Below are 14059 nucleotides of genomic sequence, written 5' to 3'. Positions count from 1 at the left end.
ATTGTATGCGTCCATATTTATAGGCCATGTCAAACTATAACCCTTGCTTAACTTTTGTTACATATACATGTTTTATATTTGTGTAATACAATTTCTTTTTTATGTGTTTCATGTTTTGGTTATGATAAATTGTATTTCATAAATGCAAGAGCATGACAGAAATTGGACAGTTGAATTTCACTAGACAAAAAGAAGAAAGAAACATGGCAACAACTACCATTTGTTGCATGTTTTCTCAAAGTTATCATTTCAAATATTAATATTTTAATTTTTATAATATATGACATTTCATTATATTAAAACTAGTAATGACACATATTTGACATGTTTATGCTTCAAACAATCTGCCCTTGGAAACGCTGGTAAACATGCAACGTGAGCCACCACTCGGGTTATATAACAAATGTGAAAATGGCTCGGTTGTCATCATTTGTTTTTTGATCTCAAATTTCAATCTGGGATCGATTCAGTTTCGAGCGGTCTGACGTATGACGTAGCGTTTTACGTAAGACCCTCTCAATCGAGCGTAAAAACGCTTGTGTTGATTTCGGCTGCTGCTGTCCCGTCCATTTGGTAAAACACCGGGACCAGACTTCAAGCTCCAAGATGTTTTTAGCTGCTGCATTTCGCTCTGCAGTATCGCAGACGGTATGTGTGTGACTTTCTATATGGTTCTGGGTAAACGTGTAAATGCCTAATAAATAATTTGGAGATAAAAAGCCATGACTTCTCACAAGGGCAAGCCGCTAAGCTAACTAGCATGCTAGCTCACTTAGCTTTCTGCTGTCAGACATTTACAAGGTGATCTTAGGACAACATCAGTAATGCAAAAAAAAAAACCTATTCTAGACATGTGTGATTGCACATTGACTGCGAATATCCTCATGGACATTGAAAATAATATATATTATTTAAGTGTTAGACAACACTGTGACACGTAACGGTCTTTTAGCTGTGTGTGTGTGTGTGTGTGTGTGTGTGTGTGTGTGTGTGTGTGTGTGTGTGTGTGGTGTTGTGTGTGTGTGTGTGTGGTGTGTGTGTGGTGTGTGTGTGTGTGTGTGTGTGTGTGTGTGTGTGTGTGTGTGTGTGTGTGTGTGTGTGTGTGGTGTGTGTGTGTGTGGTGTGTGTGTGTGTGTGTGTGTGTGTGTGTGTGTGTGTGGTGTGTGTGTTGTGTGCTGTGTGTGTGTGTGTGTGTGTGTGTGTGTTTGGTGTGTGTGTGTGTGTGTGTGTGTGTGGTGTGGTGTGTGTGTGTGTGTGTGTGGTTGTGTGTGTGTGTGTGTGTGGGTGTGTGGGTGTGTGTGTGTGTGTTGTGTGTGTGTGTGGCAAAATCCCCATAACAGTTACTGATATAAACAATTTTTTGGGAGTTGTTTCATTAATTTAACATACATAAATAATTATTAGAACAATTGCAAAACAAATATGTGTAACTTAAATCAGTTAAGATTTAAACATTTTTGTTATGGTATTTTGAAATAACAAACAAATACAAAAGTGAAGTATTAAGACTAGTGTCAGTATGTAATAGTGTAACTAAGTTGTGTGGCCTTGGCCTTTATGTTTAGCATAACATGTTTTGATTTGTTAATACTCATAAAGTTATGACTTATTATTTTTAGATGTATTTGTCTCATACAAAACTGAAATAATCTTGTCTAAACATTATGAAACTTAGTGAGCCCTGTATTCTTTTATGATGATCTAATATATATTAATGAGTGACCTATGAAGATGTAAATGAAAACATCATTAATGTACCTAAGTATGACTCATTTATGACCTGTATTTCTCCTGCTTAAATGTATTCAAGTTCATTATAAAAAGGACACATTTGTTGTTACATGTGAGTATCATTTATTTAGACATTTACCTTTTTAGAAACCAGTGCTTATGCTATATGTATATGTGATGGTTTCTTAGGATATGATGTTTCAATAAAAGAATAATAATACAAAGCACATTGAGATATTATCTTTAGTGTGCCTGATCATTGTGTTAAAGTTGTTATTTACACATTATCTTTAATGAATGAACATTACATTTTCCATCTACTAGTTCTTTCAGGTGGTCTAAAGTGAGACATGTCCTTGACCCTGGGAAGTGAACATATGAATTGACACACCACCAGGTATTTGATGTATCTTCTTTCTCTCTGTGCGTGCAGGCCAGGCAGGTCAGGAGTCTGCATCAGTCCGCTGCGCGTGCAGGAGCTGGAGGCGTCTTTGTGGTGAGTTACGTCAACCAGTCTTGTGTAGTCCGGATTAATTCTTTAATGTCGGTTTAACACCTTTTAATAAGCTTGCATTGTTGCACTGGCCATGGTGCATCACAGGTAACCGAGAGCTTATGGGGTTATTGTTAGCTTGTCTTTGTGCTTCAGCCAGAACCTGCTAAATACGTCCTGGAGTTTAGTTAATTGGGCCACAATATTCATCGTTTTTTAATTCTGGCTGACAGGTTTTTTCCCATTCTTAAATCAAGGTCTACTTTCTAGAATCGAATCGAATGGGAGGTCACACATGCAGAGCACACAGCGAAATGTGTTCTCTGCATTTAACCCATCCTAGTACCAGGAGTCTATACTAGGAGCAGTGGGCAGCTATTGTACAGCGACCGGGGAGTGAGGGGGGGAGGGGGTGTCCTTGCTCAAGGGCACCACGGCAGGGCAGGAGGTGAACTGGGACCCCTCCAAGTAGCAGTCCACACTCCATATTTAGGTCTAGGACTTGAACCGGCGACCCTACATCTCCCATTCCAAGCCCCTACTGACTGAGCCACTGCCACTTCTAGTTCATACTTTTACACTAATGGACCACTAAAATAGACAATACCATTTTCTCGACTTCCTGGTACATTCAGAACAATGTGCAATATTGTCTTCCTGTTAGTTGTCCTTATCGCAATTCTCTGTGGCCTTGCATAACCGCATCGCAGCTGTAATAGAGACTGTGCACATGATCATATACACCAACACTATAATGTCCAAGCACCAGTCCATTATTTATTATTGTGTTAATTTAACATGTGGAATATAGTTATACACACATTGAAAATACATTATTAATCTTGTTTATCTTTATTATTATCAACTTTCTTGGATTGAAGTTTTATTGTTCATACAACCTCATTATTCCTTATGAAATTGGCCTGTTTAACTCCTGTGTGTTTGCACATCTTTCACAAGCGAGGCAAGTTTTAGAAATGTCATTTACAGGTGTTCAAATTCTTTGTATCTAATTTAAGATGAGTAAGCCATAAAACGAATGTATAAATGTAATGAATGGATGACTAAGCAGAATGTTTTCCAAACACTCTTCATGTATCCCAGAAGCTGCCTTCAGAGCCTATTAGAGCCATGCTATCCAAGAAAAACATCACATGTCATATCTTTGATGTAATGGAAACATGCCATGGTTTCATTGTCCCCGGATAGTAAAGAAGTTTTCCGTATGTTCATGGAAACAGTTGTTTTGGCTGACTTGTCTTTGACTGCTCTTCAATTGGGAATATTGTTTTCTGACCATTTCAGAAATGACATTTGAAGGTTTTATTTGTTCTTTATTGCACAAACACTACTCACAAGGGGGCAGTGTGTGCAGAAGCCGAAATAGTGATTATCTGTGTTGAGTCTTTTCAACAGTCTGAGAGCAACACCTGTTTTCCCATGGGGGCTCACATGATAGGTTGTTCGTCTTTTATCAAATACTGACTTAATGCTTATGTCTGTTACTCACTGGAAACATGTTACATGTCTCCCATAATAGCAACTTGACATATTTAAACAGGATTACAAATAAAATGGTTGACATGGATAATTGTACCTCTAGTGTAAATAATGTTAACAATGTATTTTTTCTTTTTTAGCACAGAGATACTCCTGACAACAACGCAGATACTCCTTTTGAATTCACTGAGGAGAACTTAAAGGTAGGGTGACATCTGTGTTGAGCCATTTAGGTTTTGTACCTACCTACATCTGATATCCCCCCCCCGGTATTAGGCAGTTTTGTTATGAGTCTATGCTAGTCTTTAATACAAATACATATAAAAGTTTAGCTTCTTAGAGATGCCTATGTTTAGTTTTTGAAATGATCATGATAGTGTTATTCTGTTACGAATTAATGTATGAAAGACTCCTTTTTAGTCAGCCTCATACACTAGCTTCAGTCAGACAATCTATTTAGCACAATGTTTTAATATATACATTCCTATCTCTAGTTTTTGAAATGATCTTCATTTAACTTTTAAAAGCTGATGTCAATCCATGTATCGGTGCATCTTTTGTAAATATCTGTGCCGGTAAAGCTTTAAAACTAGCACACGGTAAAAGATTACTTTTGATCCAATTGTTGAAGTAAAGGCAAATTTAAGCAATTATTATTCTAAACGACATTCATGGTGAAATGTCCTTTTCTGTCTTCCCCTGTAGAGGATTGATGCGATCATTTCTAACTACCCTATTGGATACAAGCAGGCGGCCACCCTCCCCGTGTTGGACGTGGCCCAGCGGCAGCACGGATGGCTCCCTGTCGCCGCCATGAACAAGGCACCGTAATTCTCCTCAAATGTGTTTTACAGCTGCTTAATCCCAGTTTGAATCTGTTTGACAACATTTCTTATGAAATATATAATTATTTTGATTCAGGTGGCTGAAGTGCTGGAAATCGCTCCGATGCGAGTGTACGAGGTAGCGACCTTCTACACGATGTTCCTGCGTCAGCCCGTGGGAAAATACTTCATTCAGATCTGCACAACAACGCCCTGCATGCTCTGCAACTCAGACAGCATCCTGGAGGCCATCAAAACCAAACTGGGTGAGTAAGAGGGACATTTTTCATGTCCACCTTGAACTCGTTATTATTGTTATGTCTGTATTTGAGTTGTATAAGATGAAGATTGCTGAAAAAAGTAAACATCAAGAAAGGAAGTTAAACAACTAGCATTAACTATAAATGACAGGACAAAATAAAGGCAGATAAAAATGATATATTTTTTATTGTTTGTCCTACAGATAAACATAACAAGTAAACATACAGTTCTCTCTTCAATTCAAAGGACAGTGAGTTTTAGACGCAAACAACAAGACAACACTGAAAGCTATCCAGATGACCGTTAACCTACCTCCGTCAGTGTGGCACATAATCAGACATATTTATTTGTGCTTTCAATCCACCTAATAGCGTGGCTTTCCTTTTTGTTATAACGCCCATATCGCGTTACAGCTGTGAAATGTCAGGTAGCGCTGCTTAAGTTACAAATATTTGTTGTTTCTGTAACTTAATCTGCAGCTTGTCAGAAGGGATTAGCTAAACATATATAGCGTGTCTTTATTTGTTTTTCCACAGGTATCAAGGTCGGAGAGACTACTCCAGACAAGATGTTCACGCTACTGGAGGTGGAATGCCTGGGAGCCTGCGTGAACGCTCCAATGGTCCAGATCAATGACGACTATTATGTGAGTGCCGACCACTCTGTGCAGATGGCTTCCTTACTTAAAACTATAACTTAATAAACCTTTAATTGGGTTAAAGCATGAAATGAGTCTGTCAAAGAATGTCTGCAGAGATTATATCTCAGTCATGTTTCAGGAGGGTTTCTTTTATTTCATTTTCTCTGAAAGCAAATGCAGGTGCGGTCTAAACAAATGAGGTTAAAAAAAAAAGGGGAAACCAAACCATGACAGAAAATAATCTTAGATCAAAATGATTTCTGGTTGATAAGTAACATTTCTAAATAATAACATGGCTGGAATAACAATGTTGTCCTGAGTCAGATCTGATGAGGTAAAAACATTCTGCACTCAGTTTCAATAGGAAGTGAAGGAACCTGATTAAATAAATGCAACTGAGAAAGGAGGATTTGTTTGTAACGAAGCATTGCTCATGTGAGATCATTAGGAGGAACAGCAACACTGTGTTAACACCGAGACCACCGTGGTGCAGTTTAGTATTCTTTGTGAATAATGAGGTGTCAGGAATGCACGCAGTATTTGGCTATTAGATCAATTCTGTCCTCAAGTTGCATGCAATTAATCTAGTCTAGATGTTATTATTTGTGTGTCACTCGCACAGCCACTAGTGTAGCTGCACAGATATACCTGTTAAACAGCTTGTTGGTTCACATGTCAGTGTAAATGCCTGTTTGAACACTAACATAGGCAGTACCTGAGCCCTCTTAGTATTGTTTCAGAAGACTATACAGCAAGTATTGGTTATAAAACAAAACCTGTGTAATTAGGTTGGGGGTTAAAATCATAGCCTTGCTTTGTTTGCTTGCTTGGACATTCTGATTTACTATTTTTGAAGTAAAGTAAGGGCACACATTCTGAATTTATCCCAGGTTAAAACTGTAGTTTTGACATTTGAAAAGGTTACGATCATTTTGACTGACAGCCTTGAAACTGCTATACTATGATGCTGGAAATCAGCCATAATCTTCATAAGCTTATTGCAATACTGCAAAAGTAGTATTTCAATCTTCTCCCCTCTCTTTAGGATATCATTGAATAAGAATAACAAGGTGCTCATACTGGTTGAAGGATGTGAAAACTGTTTTGACCTTAATAATCCAGTTGAGAGCACTATTAATATAAAAGCACTATTCTGATTTCTTCCTCATTTATCCTGCCTTCGTCTCATTTCCAGGAGGACCTCACACCTAAGGACATGGATGACATTATTGATGAACTCAAAGCAGGCAGAGTCCCATTAGCTGGGCCCAGGTACATATACAAAATCCTCCTCAATGTATTATAATATTTTCTGGTTGATAAGTAACATTTCTAAAACATTGCATGTGCAACTATCTGTTTCTTTTCCTACAGGAACGGGCGTTTCTCCTGTGAGCCTGCCGGTGGACTGACTTCTCTCACGGAGCCTCCTACAGGGCCAGGTTTCGGTGTCAGAGCCGACCTGTAGACATCTCCTTTTATCAAAAGCAACTTGTCCCAGAAGATGATATTATGCTTTACTCAAACATGTTGTGTAAATAAATTGTTCATATGCCTGTGCTCTAGGTGTCATTGTGTCACTTACAGGATTATAAAACAAGGTGATATACATGAATAGATGTTATGGGAGATTATATATTTTTTGACCTGTGACAACTTCTACTGCTCTATTAGGCACACTTGACATAAAAGCTTTTCGTAAACATATATACAAAGCCATGAAACTACATATCTTAAAAGATATTTTTTGTCAAAACTATAATTCTACCATCGTCTTTTTTTGATTTTACAAATTACATTGCAGTTGCTTTACATGTCATTTGTTAGAGGCTTTTTTCCAAAGCGACTTACATACTCAATACGGTGGGCAATCCCCACAGGAGCAATTTGGGGTGAAGTGTCTCAGGGACACAACGACATGCTGACTGCAGTGGGGTTTGAACCTGTGACCCCCTGATCCGAACGCACACCCCACTGCACCACACCCCTCCCTAATAACAGCTGACAAAAATGGCCTACAAATAGAAAACTCTTGACATATAGTGTTAAAGAAAAGTCCTATTCTAATTTGGTTAATGTCACCAAGCTGTACCACATGATGCTGAGAAAGCTACGAAGCTTATGTCGCAGTTTCCATTGCCAACCCTTCTTCTGTGACAGCTTTCTTTGACAAGTCACATTGTAGTTATTATAGCCATGTTCAAATAATATTTGAACTAATACATTCTAGATACATCTTAAGTTTATCTGGGCAAGCCATACACCATATATAACTATTTTAAGAGACATGTGCATTTCAAATGTTAGCATACAAGTCCATCTCACAATAGAGAAATAATTAGTACAATAGTGGTCACAAAATAATGTTTTCCTTATGTCAAAGAGTACATTAATTGTAATATATGTATGGTAATGGTATGCAATTATATCACTTATGAGTAGTTGAACAATAGGCTTTCTTCAATTAATTCAAGATTCAAATACCATTGTTGACTATAATCCAAGTTTCAAATATCCAAAAATAAATAGGTTATTAATAATAACATAAAAAGTCAATGAATGATCTTAAATGATTATATCTACATTCACATATTCAAAAGTGTCCATATGTTATTGTTTTGAGTATGTGAGGCTACGAAGGCCTACTATGTAGTTATAGCCATGCTACAATGCAGTTTGACTCATTCATAAATTCCAGATATCTACTAAATTAATCTGGTCAAGCCATTATATGATAAACCCTTCTCGACTCACACCCCCTTCTTCCTACAACTGCTCCTGTCATTTGCATCCCACCCCGGTGGCGTGTTTCGTGTCTAGCCGGTGCCCCTCGCGCCCCTCCCCCAGTCCCGTTTCCTTTGCGACTTTCAACAAGCCTGCTCTGCAACATACAATATTATGCACCATGACGCATGCGCAGAACACATACTTCATGATGCAAATGTCACTGCGCAACCAATTCAAAGCTGACGCCTGACTGACACAATGAGTTGGCGGGTCAAAAGAAAAAGGGGCAGAATTTACGCGGTTCATTAGTTAAATTGTCACCAAATTGTTAAGCCATGCTCAATATAGGATCCATACAAATATCCTAAACCCTTGATCTTCGAGAAAGTTCCTACTAACCGCAACGGAAAAGATGACGTCAAGCGTCCATTACTGATCTCCCTCACATTCAAGCTAATATCCGATTGTTTTAAACGCTTCTAACTGGCACAATATGAAAGCACGGAGCATATTCTTAACATTAAAGGTGCAGATTTACTCACATTATCGATAAAACAAAGAGTTAAATCGTTGTTTCCACACATACCCAGTCTATCCAGCAGACGCAGACCTTATAATATCGGTGGGGGCTCACGCGGTCACATGTATCTCCTCGACCAATCAGAGCGCCGCTTGTATGTTTTGCTGGGGCTTTTCTCCGAGAGGACGGGCGACGAACGGCTGGGATGTTTTCAAAAACCAGCGATGAACGTCACACAGCCGTAGGCTACGGTTATAACGTCCAATATTTAGGGAATAACTGTTTATATTGCGCAATATTCACATATAGCCGAACGTGAATGAGTCCGTGGGATACGTGCGACCCAGTTTGAAGGTAAGCGCAACGCAAGGTTAGTTGTTTGATTGAATCTTAAGCGGGGCAAAAACGTTAACGTTAGCCATCTGGCTAGCAGGCTAACAGTAAGCTAACGTGAAGTAAAGTGCGTGCGAAAATCGAATGTTATGTGTTCGCGTGGGCTTGGTATAGTTTGTGTGCCACGTGCGTTACACATATTGAGCATTTTAGTCATTTATGTGTTTAAAAGGCTCACTGCTCCTTCTTTTTTGAAGCAAGGGGGCAGAAAGCCGAAAGGAAAATGTCGGGGCAAAGCAAGAGGGTTAGCCCCAGCCAGCGAGGCTGCTGTGTCGGGCTGGAAAGGAGCTTGCTAGCTAGCTAGATTAAGCGCTGGGGAGGGGGAATGCTGTGAGGGCAGTGAAGGGGCTGCAGTGGGCTTTTGTCTCAGGCTGTGCTGTGCTCTCATGTTTTATATTGCTATTAAAACATTAATATAATGTATGCTGGCCATAGAGTCGGTACACAACATTGTGCAACGCATTCAGGACGTAATTATACACTAGGTCGCTATGTTTACAAACCCAGTTGAACATTTTAGCGCTCAATCACCATTATAATCGAGGTTATTGCAAGGTACGTTTACACATACAATGAATTTGCTTCGGTGTTTGGTAGTGCAAAGTGCAAACGTAAAACGATTATATAAAGAAATGTCTTTTTAACATTGGAAAAGAATAAAGGAAAGTATTTACACCAAATATACAAAAACACTAAGTACAAAGAATGTATGACAACTGCAATATATCGTATTTTTAAAGTTGAGGAATGTGCAGATTTTTAGGGAGGTAGGGAACAACAACATATTGCTGGCTGTGCATTGAAGGCAACACTAGCGACATTACCGTGAGGTGGGTGTTGTTGTCCGCAATGAGCTAACCAACGCCACCGTTTATCTACAGCCAGCGCATATGTTGTATCTTGATATATATTCTGAATATGGTATAAATGTATAGATATGTTTTGCTAATTCATACAAGGAACTAGCATAGCTTGAATAACTAGCAACTTGCGCCTCCCACCCAATGACTCTGACATCTTGGGGGTGTGTTGCCTGATACAAAAGATGCCTGTTTTTGCATGGCGACCGATCTGAAGCAACAAAACGTCGATCTTAAATGTAAAATACCTGAAGTTGAAGAGCTATTTTGTGTGGACGGAATTAATAAACATTACAATTACCCTTTTTAAAATCTCACATACACCAAAAGAAGTAGAAAACCGTGGTTAAATTGCCATTATTTTTAATTATATATATTTAAATCACGTATGCCTGATTATATATTTTGCCTTGAGTAATACATTCGACCACAATTTAAGATGATTTGAACAATATGAATACATTATTCACATAGACTTCAAATTACAACAGTATTTGACAGATGTAAATGATATGACATGTCTTTTGTTATATGACAAAAGGCAAAGAGAACCTTAAAATGCCCAACCATGATGGAATTGCCAAGAATAGGAAGATAGGGCTTACTATATCAAACATTTTCTTTCCAAACATTTACAAAACAAAATACTTTGATCCTTTTTTTGTGATCACAATAGCAGTTCTATTTATTCGCTCTACTTGTGATTACAAAAGAAGTACCCCCAAGAATAAATCGCTTATGTCAGCAAAACAATGGTAAACATGTTATGCTTGCTGAATAGCTATTTCATTAACCCAATGGTTATAAGAGAACAACATATCTACCCTTATAATATTGCAAATTAACACAGTAACGAGGAAGACGGGAAGTTTACCAAGCTGAAATTAAACAAATATCTTAGTAATTTCACTCATCGTCACAGTGCTAAAGAAGTAATTGATAACATCGACTGTGGTAATGTACATAGGGTTGACAACCTGCGTCTTTTTAGTCTCTCATGACTCGACATATTTTGATTTTTACTAATCTAGGGACTCACTCACTGTCAGATTTATTCCGTAACAACATTTAAATTATTAATTGTTTCTAAAACTCATCAGCAATTACGTTTGAGGGGAGCTAAGTTTCTAAGTCTGTTATGATATAGGAATACGTAACATGTTTTTGGGTGAGATTTCGGTGAGTCATCTATTATTCATTGGCCTGCTATCATTTGAACTTTCAGTACCTATTTTAATATAGGTACTACGATAGACTAAAATGTTGCAAGTCATAGCCCTGGCGGTAGAGAGATATAAAAACTTTTTAATCTTACTCTTCTATTGGTTTAGTGAAGTTTTAGATGCAAATATGGTATATTGTCAGGGTTGATAGTCTGCTGGATGCCCATGTTTTTGGGGTCGTTCTTAATAAGTATTCTTTTAGTCTCTGTGTTAGGTTAGTGCAAAGACATCAATATTCAACTACCATTGAGAATGAAGATCCTTGTTGGTAACTAAGGATTTAGTTGCCAATAAGGATTGGCAACTAAATCCTTAGTTACCAACAAGGATCTTTATTGGATTTAGTTTAGTTTGGATTTAGTTTTAATTACATTAATGCATGTAATTATGCATTACATAATTTGGCTGAGAATGAATAAGAAAGCTCACACTATGACCTTGTCCCAAAGGTTATAGTTTGAGAATGTGGTACGGATATGTCACATATTTAGCAACAAAGCACCATAAAGTTTCTCTGTGTGCATTATACATACTCTGCTATACGTACCGTTTAACCTGCCCTTTTCTTCCTGCATTTATCCCTGAATATTATGCTTTTTGTTAGTTAGTTATTCATCATTTAGTATTTAAAGATATCACCAGATCTCAATCCAATGAAGCCCCTTTTGGTATGTGGTGGAACTGGACATGCACGTGTAGCCTACAAATCTGCGGCAACTGTCATGGCATTTGTCAGCATAGCGGGTTATTTCTGCGCCAGCGTCTTTTCAGTTGATCCCAATGGGGAGGGAGCATGTGCGTCCATCTCGATAAGAAGTGCTGCAATCAGCTTTGTCTTTATGTGTGCCACCTGAGCACTAACCCTAGTTGAAAATCTCTGAACATTTGAGAAAGTGCTGTTGACGTCACTGGAATACGATGAAGCTTGTTTCAGCCTTGTCTACGTCAGACAGACATGAACATAATAAAGATATTCAAGCCAATTTGTGGAGGCAGATCAGCTTTGCCCTAACGTTGCTTTTGGATTCAGGGTTGACCAGCGCACCCATACAAAGTAGCCCATGAAGTAGTGTTGTCACGATACCAACATTTTGGTTTCGATACCAAGTCAAGAATTGCGATTCCGATTCTTTTTCGATACTTTTCTTAAAAAACGGAAACAGTCTTAAATGTAATTTATTGTGCTTTATTTCACACCAGAACCATAACCACATTGGTAAGTTAGCTAAAAAGATAGCCATATTAGACTGTTATCATTGCCATTAATTGCTTCGGTAAACTACGAAAACGTTTGTCACAAAATAAATTACACTGGTTTGACTTAGATTTGAGGGCATGCGTTTGAGCATGATGTCATTATGTTATCTATCACATTCGCTAACCTGTCTGGATGCCGGTTGGCGAGGTGCTTAGCGAAGTTTGATGTGTTGGCTCCCTTGGTTTGCAGGGATCTAAAACATGTCTGACAGACAGGCCTCGTGGTGTCCGTAGGCTTGCCCTCACTGTCAGAGATATAGCTCAAATACTTCCAAATTTAGCTTCTGCCGTCTTTTTTGTCAACAAGCCGAGGTGCAGCGGCAGTTGCAATCCCACTTGCAGCCATGCTTCTCGCTTTCTCACATGTTCTGGCAGCTAGCGAGAGAGGGGAGGGACTTAGAGCGTGCTTGAGAGGGGAGGGACTTAGAGCGTGCTTGAGAGGGGAGGGACTTAGTGCGTGCTTGAGAGGGGAGGGACTGCTGGCACGGCTGCAGTGCAGGGAGTGGAAGCAGAGCGCTGAATACACACGGCTCTTATTAAAATGGTGCTTTCTCATCGGAGTACTTTTCCCCGTCATTCTTAAAGTACCGATACTAATGAAACGGAGGAATCGTAACGTTTTTAAAGGCAGGGTATCGCGGTATCTTTCAAGTATCGGTACACCGTGCAACACTACCATGAAGGCAAGCCTTCTCCAATGGGTGATCAGGGGGAAAAACAATGACAAACAAATTGATCCAATACACAACTCAACTAAAACCCAAAGGGATGCGGGTCCCCAAGAAATGTAAGCCTTGTTCATTTTGGAGGATGCTACTGCCTACCTTTTTCAACTTCACAACTCATCAACGTATTAGTGCAGAGACAAAACGGAACAACGGGTATCACTTTGCACATAGTCATCCAGTCCAGAAAAAATACCGGTTAGTGTGGTTGCATTCGATAAGCAGAACAATAATATTATTAGTTCTTGCCATTTAGTATTGGTTTCAAATTTGGAATCAAGTTTCTGTTCCCAACGATATCCTCCCAACAAGCAGTGTAATGTGATGCTGCAACCACTGTAAAACATTGCTTTTCAAAGTATTAATTTAGATTGTAACAAACCTGCTTTTGCCACCATGACATTTCTATGCACACTACACGTATAAAGGGAAAGTAACACCAGCCAAAGCCAAATATTGGTTGACCTTGACTGATGACTTGCGATTTCACAAGCCACGTTCCTGAGGATGTGCTGTTTGGCTGGAGTGAAGGGTTTTTTATTGTCAGAATTGGTGATGGATATGTTAATTTCCTCTTCCTCGTAATTTCTCGAAGGGTTTCCTTGACGGACTCATTTTGATCTTGTTTTTGCTGCTCCTCTAGAGCTTTTTCTTTCAATGTTGCACAGCCATCTTTCTCGCAGGCGTTGGCTTTGTTTCTAGTGCTTACCCACAGTGTCTCTGCACAGTTTGACAGTCGTCATTTGTTGGCACAGCTTGGAGACCTTTTTGGTTTGATGGAAGGAACTCCTGAGTCAATCGTATTGTTGTCATATATCAATGATTACAGGCATGATCAACACAGGGATTGTATTTGTATTCTTAACACAATAGCATTAAGTACTGTATTAAATGTATTGTTGTAA

At 38.8% G+C, this 14059-nt stretch overlaps 2 protein-coding genes across 5 annotated transcripts in view; both read left to right on the top strand.

The window, feature by feature from the left end:
• Window positions 1–495: 495 nt before the first annotated feature.
• Window positions 496–7010, top strand: ndufv2 (NADH:ubiquinone oxidoreductase core subunit V2). The gene is made up of 8 exons (XM_034207778.1): window positions 496–648; window positions 2165–2227; window positions 3865–3927; window positions 4430–4546; window positions 4646–4814; window positions 5346–5455; window positions 6645–6721; window positions 6824–7010. The coding sequence occupies exons 1-8, from the start codon at window positions 607–609 to the stop codon at window positions 6915–6917; spliced, it is 735 nt and encodes a 244-aa protein (XP_034063669.1). The 5' UTR covers window positions 496–606; the 3' UTR covers window positions 6918–7010.
• A 1855-nt stretch (window positions 7011–8865) lies between these two features.
• ankrd12 (ankyrin repeat domain 12) overlaps window positions 8866–14059 on the top strand; it is a 34565-nt gene continuing 29371 nt past the window's right edge. For 3 of the 4 annotated variants that reach the window (XM_034207775.1, XM_034207773.1, XM_034207772.1), the window contains exon 1: window positions 8866–9050. The gene's annotated coding sequence lies outside the window, so the exon portion shown is untranslated. The remainder of the gene's footprint in view (window positions 9051–14059) is intronic. The other variant, XM_034207774.1, reaches the window with a different exon arrangement.

The sequence above is a fragment of the Gymnodraco acuticeps genome, unplaced genomic scaffold (genome assembly GCF_902827175.1).
Source record: "Gymnodraco acuticeps unplaced genomic scaffold, fGymAcu1.1, whole genome shotgun sequence".
In the NCBI taxonomy this organism is placed as follows: domain Eukaryota; kingdom Metazoa; phylum Chordata; class Actinopteri; order Perciformes; family Bathydraconidae; genus Gymnodraco; species Gymnodraco acuticeps.
Note: the sequence above shows the minus strand (reverse complement) of the source record. Positions and strands in the feature narration are given on the sequence as shown.